This window comes from Citrus clementina, unplaced genomic scaffold (assembly GCF_000493195.1).
Source record: "Citrus clementina cultivar Clemenules unplaced genomic scaffold, Citrus_clementina_v1.0 scaffold_8, whole genome shotgun sequence".
Taxonomy (NCBI): domain Eukaryota; kingdom Viridiplantae; phylum Streptophyta; class Magnoliopsida; order Sapindales; family Rutaceae; genus Citrus; species Citrus x clementina.
In genome coordinates, this window is record NW_006262022.1 from 23,447,575 (window position 1) to 23,458,364 (window position 10,790).

General features: G+C 36.7%; 2 protein-coding genes across 4 annotated transcripts; both read right to left on the reverse strand.

Annotated features, from left to right (window-relative positions):
- Positions 1 to 41: 41 nt before the first annotated feature.
- LOC18034385 (CAX-interacting protein 4) lies at positions 42 to 1,979 on the reverse strand. 2 transcript variants are annotated; one of them, XM_006424765.2, is made up of 3 exons: positions 1,851 to 1,979; positions 538 to 1,581; positions 42 to 356 (listed from the first exon to the last, which is right to left on the reverse strand). In XM_006424765.2, the coding sequence occupies exon 2, from the start codon at positions 1,555 to 1,557 to the stop codon at positions 553 to 555; it is 1,005 nt and encodes a 334-aa protein (XP_006424828.1). In that variant the 5' UTR covers positions 1,558 to 1,581; positions 1,851 to 1,979; the 3' UTR covers positions 42 to 356; positions 538 to 552. The 2 variants fall into 2 exon arrangements, with proteins under 2 accessions (XP_006424828.1, XP_024035188.1); XM_024179420.1 differs by having other exon boundaries at positions 1,811 to 1,979.
- A 6,120-nt stretch (positions 1,980 to 8,099) lies between these two features.
- Positions 8,100 to 10,525, reverse strand: LOC18035532 (glucan endo-1,3-beta-glucosidase). Of its 2 annotated transcripts, none has more exons than XM_024178747.1 (3): positions 9,420 to 10,525; positions 8,530 to 8,845; positions 8,100 to 8,422 (listed from the first exon to the last, which is right to left on the reverse strand). In XM_024178747.1, exons 1-3 carry the CDS (start codon positions 10,470 to 10,472, stop codon positions 8,283 to 8,285), a joined length of 1,509 nt encoding a protein of 502 aa, XP_024034515.1. In that variant the 5' UTR covers positions 10,473 to 10,525; the 3' UTR covers positions 8,100 to 8,282. The 2 variants fall into 2 exon arrangements, with proteins under 2 accessions (XP_024034515.1, XP_006424832.1); XM_006424769.2 differs by having other exon boundaries at positions 8,530 to 8,851; positions 9,420 to 10,523.
- Between the last annotated feature and the right edge of the window lie 265 nt (positions 10,526 to 10,790).

Here is a 10,790-nt window from a genome sequence, read left to right on the forward strand (position 1 = left end):
TACAACAGAACTTAAATAAACACAGCAAGCAACCTCAGTATGTAAAACATAGCGTAGAAATTTATTAATAGCAAATCCGGTGGCAAAAACAAATGGGCAACATAACTACATAAGCATTCAATTTAAACAGCGAAACTAGATATGTAACGCTCTAATCAGCTCAGTCACAAATCAACAGGACACAAATCACAAGAGAGAACACAAAGTTTCCTTTCATCCTACTACGAGGAAAAAAATGACTTTTAATTCAAAGCGTTCAGACAGATTACAATAAACTGTTGTCGTGGTTTGCCTCCATGATAGGTTCCATCACGGAGAAGCTACATTACCGACCGTCACATCCATATTTTCTCATCCTGGCAAAACCAACAAATATTAACTATGAGGAGTTGAAATGTGATAATATGCAGATTCAACAGTGAGAATCATTATCATTTGTTCTTAGAATAAGATATACATCAATGGATTACAATCAAACCTATAACAAATGCTTCAGAATGAAAATTAATAAATTCATAACATGAAGTCTGCAGATACCTTCCTAGGAAGTCTTTATTCATAATCTCTGTGGTGGCGATTCCGGCTCTTCTTGTTAGACCTCTTTACACCCCTTCCAACTCGTGAATCATCCGAACCACTTGCATCAGAATCAGATGGTGTCACAGACCTTCGGCTCTTGCGCTCATACCTTCCACCAGAATCCTCGGATGTACCAGAATCAGAATCATTTGCATGTCTATGACTTCTCCTCCTCTTCTTCTCCTTCCTACTCTTCCTCCTACGGTGTTGACGTTCATCCTCTTCATCTGAGGACTCATCCCTCTTCCTCCTCTTCTCTCTTCTCCTCTTCCTCTTTGTCTTATTTTCATCCTCATCCTCTGAATCACTATATCTCCTCTTTCCACTCCTCCTCTTCTTAGACCTCCCCCTCTTCTTCCTCTTTCCTGACTCTGAATCTGAATCTGAAAAACTTTCATCTGAATCATCCCTTTTCTTCTTCCCCGACGATCTCCCTTTATTGCTAACCTTCTTCCCAAGCCTTGCAGCTATAATCCTCTCCATCTCTGAATCTGCATCTGAGTCTGAACTTTCGCTCTCCTCTTCTTCATCCTCGTCACTGTCATTCTCACTCTCAACCTTACCTTTTCCGTTCAGCTTCCCCACCTTCCCCTTAATTTTATCCAACTCAGACAAAACCGCAGCCTGAATTGCTTCCTGGTCTTTTTCCTTATCTTCCTTAACACTCAGAAAGTTCCTGCACTGAAATGTCAAGTGCCCAACACGACCGCATTTCTTGCAAGCTCCACGAGCCTCGTCGGCATTGGTATTAGTTATGCGGGCAAGCGCTAAAAGACCTTGGTAGCTGTTGTACGGATTATCAGCATCTGGTTCATTGCTAGAGGGTTTCGGCTGTGCTGAATTCTTGGAGTCATCTTTGTTTGGTGCATAAGGGTCGTACCCAATGGCACTTTGCCATATACCGTGAGTTTGCAGGGCTGCACTACTGTGAACCCTATTGTTCGCGGGCATGCGAACTCGTCCAGCGGTGGCCGGCATATTGAAGTATCGTACTTACCAAATCTGGATGAAGAAATAAAAGTTAGCAGCGGTTAGGATTTTGAATTCAGTAAATCAAATTCAAGAAATTTCTATCATTCTGTTGTAAAGTAATTTCAATTACAACATCAACTCAATCCCCAATCCAACAAACTAAGAACAAAAGAGGAGAAAATACCTTACGCTCAATCATACAGAACCGACAAAACAAAGAACATGAAATAACAAAATAAAGATTAAAAAAAAAACTCAATATTGGGTTTCAAGATAATTCATCTGGAGATGGATCTTACCTGTGCCGTGATTGATTCGAAATCCCTAATCGAAGAGCTACAGTTGTTTTTTTCTTTTTTTTTTCTCCCCCTCTTTTGTTTCTGAATTCACGAGATTCCTTTTTCGTTTATGTTAAAACAAAAGTCGGTGGACCAAGCAAGGGACGAGACGGCACCGTTTATCCGAGGGAAAAAAACGACAACGTGTCGGTGGTATAAAATTAGGATGCGGAAATTTGTGTGTGTGTCAGTGTGTGTACATACACATATATAATATGTACGGAACTAAAGAAAATAATTCCTAGAATTAGACAAAATCGCATAGATCTGTCAAAGCCTAAAAATTGTTAGCAAATCCGAGCCTCCTAAAACAAACAACGAAACTATATCTAATTTTTTGAAACTTAATTTGCTACATATCATCGAGCTAAAGCAATTTAGTGTTTTGTGCCCAACTTTGAAAACAAAAGAAAAAGAAATTGTGATGAATATATAATAACGAAATTGAAAAAAAAAAAACCCCCCCCTAAGATTCCTACAAATTCATATCATTATATAACACCAAAATTCGTGACAGTTATATACACACTCTGTAAACTCAAAAGTACGCATCGGTAATTATGTCTTCTGGTTCTGCTACGGTGCTAACTATGTCTATTTTTGTGCCATATGTATCGAGGGCTCGCACCGAATTTGTGGTTGGTTAAGGATTAAAAAACAAAAAATAAATACATAAATAAAGATATTCTTGCCTTGTGTTTTTAGACATTGCATCGACAAATTTTCTAATTCCAGAGAATAGCTATTTCAGCATTTTTAAAATTTTATTTTTATCACTTGGGTTACGGTAAAGTTTTAACTTTTTAATTAATAACTCATTTCATCAAGAGTGTTAAAATAGTAATAAAAAAATATACTGTTAAAAGATAAATGCGATACTTTTACATATAAATTTAATTATTGGAGGGGTTGGTCTATTTAAACCCATTAATTTTTTTAAACTAAATTTTTTATTGTGAAAATATAATTTAATCAATTACTTATCTTACGTTATCCTCTCTCCCTACATCTCCTTCCCTCATCAAACATTTATTGTTATATATGAAGTGAATATTGAAATTTAATAAACAAAATTGCTAAAAAATTAATAAACTATGAATTAAAATAATAAGTTCCAATTTGATAATTATTTTATTCTAAAAAATGGATGTTGAAAGGAAATTAATAGTTGAAATAACCCCACTCTCAAAATATCATATTTGCCTTTCCAACAATGTGCACTTATCTTTCTAACAACGGTTTTTTATTTTTTATAGGAACAGTGGCTTTATTTACCGCGTAAGATGGCCTCATGGTATTTTAAGTACCAGTAATTTATAGAAAAACAAGTTCTTCCGAGAAAAAAATTTTGTTATTGAAAAGATGATAAAATTGAAGAAAAAAAATTATGACAAATTACTAGGTGCGCGCCTTTTTTAAAAAAACTTTTTTTATTTTTTTATTTTCTCTTTTTAAAATTTCATTTCATTTCATTTTATTTTATTATTTGGTTGGGCTATCCCTCCTTGAATCCCCCATTTGTAATAACAAGTTACCGTATATATTTTTTTAAAAATTTTGTTGTGATCAAACAATTCCAATACCTGATCGGAATATATAAAGTTTCCTGAACTATGGTTACAATGATTTCCAATTCCTAATCCGGAGTAGGATTGTTGTCACTTACAATATTATAAATAAGATACTAATTAATCAGAAATATTACTCAACTGTCCCATTCACTCAAATTTGTTACTTTTTCTTAACTGTGAAGCTAGAAGCCATGCCCTTTGCCGCAACACCCTCTACTTGTCCCAACGATGAAGGCTTAAGATTGTTAGTTTTAACCACACCCTTGGTCATATCATCCGTGGTTTGTTTAATTCTCTTCTTATTCTATATATCCTACTATTTATTCACGCAACTCTATAGCAGTCGAATTCAAACGCAGAATCAAGATATCGAACAGGGATTATCCTCACAGCAGCAGCAGCAGCAGCGGGTGATCATTAATAGTACGGAGTACAAAGTGAAGGAGGATCCGAGGGCTTCCAAGTTCAAGAAAGTCTCATGGACAGCTTTCAAACGAGATATTATTAACAATAAAAGCCATCAAAATGATGATGCCGTCAATAAGACGAGTACTTGTGTTATATGCTTGGAGGAGTTTAGGGACGGTGATGAGTGTAAGGTTCGTTCAAAGTGCAATCATATTTTCCATCAAACTTGCATGGATGACTGGCTGGACGATCATTCTACTTGCCCGCTTTGTCGTGGTCGTGTACGGCGTATCGCTTGGCCTTCTGTTACTACTGCTGATGATTGGAGTCCCGACTAATTGTCTAATAATTACTCCACGTTTTGTTTTTCACTTTCCGAATCCATTATAAGTCTTTTGTTTGTGATGATTATCTAATTTTCAGTTGTTTTTCTCTAATATCACTCTGAATTTTAAGTGTTCATTGTTTATAAGAGAATTTGTGTTATTAAATATAATTTTTTCGCAAGGATAGATATCAAATGAATATTTCCCTTGTAATGTCATACGAATATTAATTAGGAGAAGTAAATAGGGGCAATTTATTCTGTTGACATAGACCTCCATATCACTTAGCGATGGTTAAAAATTGCCACAAGCACGGCACCTATTATGTTAGGATCAGGCGACGGGTCTAATTTTACTCTCGCTTTATAAAAAAAGATTAGGTCTGGATATAATTTTTTATACCTGTTGATTGGGTGGGCTAGTATGGGTATAAAACATTGATACCCATATCTGCTTATTGAACCTATTTGACTATTGACTTTTTTTTAAATTAAAAGTTAAAATTAACAACTAAATGAAATAAATATTAAAGAAAAAAATTAAAACCATAAAACATAAAAGATTAGCACTTAGTAGCTTAATAATCGGAACAACCGTCTAATACGATGTTATACTAAACATTTACTTTGAGATTTTAATCATTCAATGGACTACTATATTATTTAAAACCTTATCCTAACTAGGAATAAATAATAATAAAATAATGTTTAAATTAAAGGTCAGTTGTAAGGAGTAAATGATGGACAAAGAAATAATAAAGTGGAGAATTTTATTCTCAACCTAGATCTTTTGTAATGCATTGATTAAAATTGAACACAATAGCTATCCAATTATGAGGAATTCCCAACCCATACCCGTTCAAGCCTACAGTGGACAAGAATATCTTTTACCAAATAGATAATTTCAACTACAATTTGTAATTTCAACTTATTACTGTATGCTAAATTACACCTAGTTTCTAAGAGGCGATTAAAGATCTTTATTCCAAGCGATTTTGGACCTGCGTTGACAGTTAATGAAATTTTGCTACCAGTACACCTAGCCTACTTGTAGCAGCATTTTCACTTTCCCCTTACATGCGGTTTACATACTTGTCGATATTAAAGAAGAAAATTCGGTAGCATTGTCACAGTGAAATGACATAAATCCTTCAGAATCTAATTTCCAACAAACGAGAAAAGTTACAAATCGTTAATTTCCAGTTCAATTTATTCAAATATTTAGACTCCACTATATAAAATACCAATTCCATAAATACATAGCATACTTAAATATAGTTAACATGTTTTGTTAGTTTCTAAATTTATTTTTCTTACTTATGAATTAGGTGTTTGTCCTAGTTAAAAAAAAAAAAGTAAAGTTTTAACATAAGTATCAACTGAATCTTTTAGAATCTTGATTCTCATTGTTAAACCAGAAATAAAATGGGCTAGTTAGGACCCAAGTAAATTTAGTCCTTATAAAGCCCATGAATAGATGGACAAACCACCCATAATAAAATTCCTAATTAGTAAAGTTTCAAGACTTAAAAGGTTTCAAGACCTAAAAAGTTTTAAGGTACGAGGATCCTATCATAAGACAAACCACTTAGGATAAATCTTCTATGTGATAAGGCTCTAAAGTCTAAAAGATTCTAAGGTCCTATGATCCTATCCTAAGACAACCTAAATAACATAAACCTTTCAGATGATAAGGCTCCAAGACCCAAAAGATTCTAAGGTCTTAGGATCATATTCTAAGACAAACAACTTAGAATAAGCTTCCTGCGAGGAAAGGCTCCAAACCTCAAAAGGTTCCAAGACCCTAGGATCATATCCTATAACAAATCACCTAAGATAAATCTCCTAAATTCTAAGGTGCCTATGATCTTAGAGTCTTAGGAAAAACATCTTAAGGTAAAAACGCTTCTTCCTTTAATCCATAGACAAACTAGCATATCTATTTGTCAATCAAGATGGGTACAAGAAGATAAGTACAACTAGATGTCATGCGAATAACGACACTTGCCATCAAAGTTACTAAGACTCAAGTTAAATTAATTTTGCCTATAAATATCTCCTCAATTCTCACCAACAGATAAGGAAAAAATGGACTCAAGAGGGGAAATACTGACTTTCTCTTTCTAAATTTGTATTTCTAAAAATCCAATGATTAACTTGACTATCAGAGAGTTTACGCAGGTAAAGCCGACCTTCTAATTTTTTTCTTATTTTTGCACAGTATTGTTGGATAAGAGCATTCTCATCTCCTAAAAAAGTGGGCTCTGAAGAGGAGATTCAAAAGCTCATTAAAATTAGTAAATTCATTATTGTCGGGTCCAACAAAAAGGAACCCCAATCTTAAAAAGGCTATCCTTGATTGGAATTACAACTTAGTAAGGTTGGACAAAATTTACACCTACACCCATTTATGAGTAATAACTTTGGAAAGCTTTAATTTCCCTAGTCTCAATTAGGGTTCTCTCAAAACCATGTCCATTCCCCCTCATCTCAGCGCTCCTCCTCCTTTTAATGATTTTGGATCCGGAGAGTACACAAATAATTATCTCTCCATTTGTTTTAATGTAAATTGCGTTGATTTTAATTTGTTTATAGAGAATGTCTTATCGTCTTATGTGGTGCTAACACTATTGTCATCACGTCACCATACAATATTACAAGAGCAAAACATGATAAAATCAGTGCCAATTTATGCACTTAATTGTAGAATAAGATAAATCGACATCGATATTATATTGTTTCTGTCCACACTTTGATCTCATCATTATTTTTCATGTTAGGTATGTGCATAGTCATACACATCGAATTAGAGTCCCAAAAAAATCCGTTGTAAGAGCAAGAGCAGTTGGCATAGTTTCAAGAAGTGTATATCCCTTCCCCCTTTTCCCAAGCGTTATAAGTTCATTATGTTTTGGGAAATTATCATTTGTATACCCTTAGTTTACTCCATTATAAAAAATACTACAATACTTTGAGGGTGTATCAATCGTCCACCATAAGTTGACAAAATGTATTAGCTGACCACCAAACCGTTAATTGCCGTTTAAGTATGATGACGTCAGAAGGGTAATTTGGTCTTTTCATATGATACAAGTGATAATTTAAGGGTATACAAGTGATAAAAAGAGAATTTAAGGGTATACAAGTGATAATTTTCAAGGGTAAAATCGTTAATTCGCTGTAACTCCGTTAACTTTCAAACGACAATTAACGATTTGGTGGTCGGCTGATACATTTTGTCAACTAAGAGTGGACGATTGATACACCCTCAAAGTGTTGTATTTTTTTTTATAACAGAGTAAATATAGAGTATATGAAAGATAATTTCCCTTATTTTTGTAATATTCTTGTTTGCTGTATTTTGTATACTCAAAATTAAAATAAATAAAAATATAATCATATTATGTTTTCGTTTGCTATATCAAGAATATGTTCGCATAATTATGTCATCACCACAATTAAGGTTTAATGAGCCCAACTTGGTTCGATTTTGAAATTCTAAACCGTTCAGCTTCGATTCAGTTATGATCCGAACCGTATGACGCCCCACCCCTAAGATTATTCCATGTGACTATTTTAAGTAGCAAAATTTGAGATATATTTATTAGTAAGAGTGATGATACAACCACAAACTCTTGTACAAATTTATCTTATACAAATTAATGTGATATTAATTTATTGATTGAATAAAAATATAAAATAATAAAAATAAATCATGTAAACTAAAAAATATTTAATTCAACCAATGAATTAATAACACATTAATTTATACAAAAATTTATAACTATAGTATTACTCTTTTAGTAATATAGATCATGCCACCTTTCTTACCTAATTATATAAAACCCACCTCTAATTATTCATTTTATAAAGCTTGTACTTTACTTTGTCATGTCAACTAGCCTGTAAGGTAGCCAAAAGCCCAAATAATAGAATACACATAAGTAAAAAATAATACAAGGTACAATTAAGCACTACACCATGCCTACCAAAAAAAATTAAAAACCATCAGGCAAAGACAACATCAAGGCCCAATTTTAAACCCAATGGCGGAAGCTATGCCTGTACATAACGATCCTCTTACAGGTTTTAAATTAGAAAAAGAAGTTGAATAAAAGCTACGACAATAATCTCTATAACGGTGCACAATCCCGTTGAGATTCCCGCCACCGACTTTTCCAATTTTAGAGCTTTTCCTTCCACATGGGTATAGTCACATGCCTCGTAACCTGCCCACCACCGAAGAAGCAAAGCAACCCCACTTTTTAGCTTTATTTACCAAATAAATTAATAAATTTTATTAATTAATTAAGGAATGCACATAGAAGTTGTGTACTTGGGTCGGCTGAAGTGAGGACTCCTGTTTTGTTGAAATCACAAGCATAGTCATGAAGCCCGTTGGCCTGATAGAAGGCGTTCATGGCGTATGCTGCGTGTGACCGCACATTGTTCGGATTGAAGCAGGGCCCACCGGCTTGTATAGGCTTGCAATCCACGCCAGTGCCGCACACGTAGTCTATGTTTGCCTGCAGCGCTGCATCCGAGGCGTCTGATTTTGGCACGCACCATTTCCTGCCCGTGACCGCGCCTGATGGCGGTTTTGCAACTGGAGCTTCGGTGGGAGGTCTTCCACCTGGTGCTTTCGCGGGACCCTGTGCCTTGAATAAAAGATCAAAATCAACTGTTCAAATTGATTCGACTTTCTTAGAACCAAGATTACGTGTTGTTTTTTGCTTGCACTTTTTTGACACTGAGAAGACGCGGGAATTTTTATAATTTTTGTGACGAATATAGCCCTTGAAAACTTTACATCAAAGACGTAAAAGAAACAAATAAAAAAAATCTGTGAGTGGACCGTGGACAGCGGACAGCTAAGGCTTGTACGATCTGTCGTCCACCAAAGCATATACAACATTTTCAATTCAAAGTAAAGAAAAGGCTGCAGGGGTGTAAGAATGACGATGCATACGTGACCGGGTAACATTAACGGATAAAAGACAAATGGGACGACAGTACATTCAAATTACGTGGCAATCCACTATTGGTTAAAGATAAAGACCAGCACAGTCAATAAAAAGAAGTAAAGAACCGACTCCGGTGAAAACCCCATTCACACACTCAAGCTACTTTTCAAGACTCATCTGTAAATCTCTGAGATACGCATAATTTACAAAACTACCCTCAATAATATTTTACGAAAGAAAGCTGCAGAAGAAGGATTTATACCTGTTTATTACGCAAAATGCCCACATCATAAACCGGCGTAAAATCGGGTTTAAACAACCCGAAATTCTGCTCCGATATGGATGGTTTCAGGTTCTCGTTGAATAAGGCGAAAATGTACACCTCAAAAGTCCTGTTAGGCATCAGAGGCGTTCCTTTTCCAGAGTTCACGTGCTTCACGAGATTCCCATTATACGACAGCGCATTGGCCAAGTTCGACTCCGGCTGGTTCGGGTCGCCCGCCGACGGCCACCCAGTTTCCCCAACCACAATGTCCACGTCTTCGTACCCAACTTTCTTCATAGCCGAGTAAACAGCATCAAGCTGGGCGTCAAACATGTTGGTGTAATTCTTCCCAGTGGCAGGATCAAAAACGCCGGCGTTTGGTTTAAACAAGGCGTAGTTGAGCGTCTGAGGCTTGAACCCAAAATACGGGTAGGGGTTAACCATAAACGGGGATTTAGTCTGTCTGTGGAACTCGAGAATCCTAGCAAAGATAAGCCTATCGTAACCTTTACGGAACCTTCCGGTACTCGGCGGCTCAGAGGTTGATAAAATCCCCAGGGAATGAGGTGTCGACACCTGGACGCTGCTCAGATTGGCAGCATCGAGAGCTGATTTAAGAGTTCTCATGGCGGGCAGGAGAGAAGCGATGAGGACTTTATCCGACGTGGCCAAGATTTCGTTGCCGAGGACGATGTATCTGAAGATGGTCTGGGGGTGATGCGGCAGGATGTTGTTAGCGACCCAGGACTGGGCGGCGGGGAGTTTTGCGAGGGCAGGTATGTCGCCGTTGCCGACTGTGACGGTGACGGGGATGTTTGTGTGGGCGAAGGCGCGGAGGAATTCGGGGTTGGCGTCGAAGAGCTTGACGCGGTCTATGGTGGTTTGGGTTTTGAGGAAATTGGCTACTTGCTGAGGTGGCGGGAGGTTGTTGGCGATGGCGCCGTAGTTGACTCCGATGGAGTCAGCGGCGGAGGGGGTGATGGCGTTGCAAGACAGGGAGAGGAAGAGGAAGAGGAGGAATTGAGAGAGTTTAGTAACAGTAGCAGCCATGATTTGAGAAGCGAAGGAGACAGTGAAAGGGGGAGCTTTGTGTCCGTTTTATGTTTTTGTGTGAGAGAGTGGTGGGTACGCGCTTTTGTTGGACGGTAGTGGGGGCCATTGGAGATTCTTTGATTGAATGATTGTATCAGGTTATGCGACGCGCCGTGATGATGGTGGAGCTTCAGACGTGCGAAAGTGGGTTATTGGGTGATGTTGGAATATTTAGAAGGGCTGCCGCTGATGTTGGGCCAGGCCGATGTTTAATAAAAGCAACGAATACGTGGAGAGAGGGAATTGAATGGAAAGTTGTTGGAATTTATTAATCGC

Bases quoted from the DNA above. Each gene is read 5' to 3' on its own strand.
- LOC18034385 (XM_006424765.2), bottom strand. From the start codon at position 1,557: ATGCCGGCCACCGCTGGACGAGTTCGCATGCCCGCGAACAATAGGGTT.
- LOC18035532 (XM_006424769.2), bottom strand. From the start codon at position 10,472: ATGGCTGCTACTGTTACTAAACTCTCTCAATTCCTCCTCTTCCTCTTC. The intron at 8,852-9,419 runs GTATAAATCCTT...CTTTTATTCAAG, and splicing joins GCATTTTGCGTAATAAACAG to GCACAGGGTCCCGCGAAAGC. The intron at 8,423-8,529 runs GTACACAACTTC...GGTGGTGGGCAG, and splicing joins CCTCACTTCAGCCGACCCAA to GTTACGAGGCATGTGACTAT.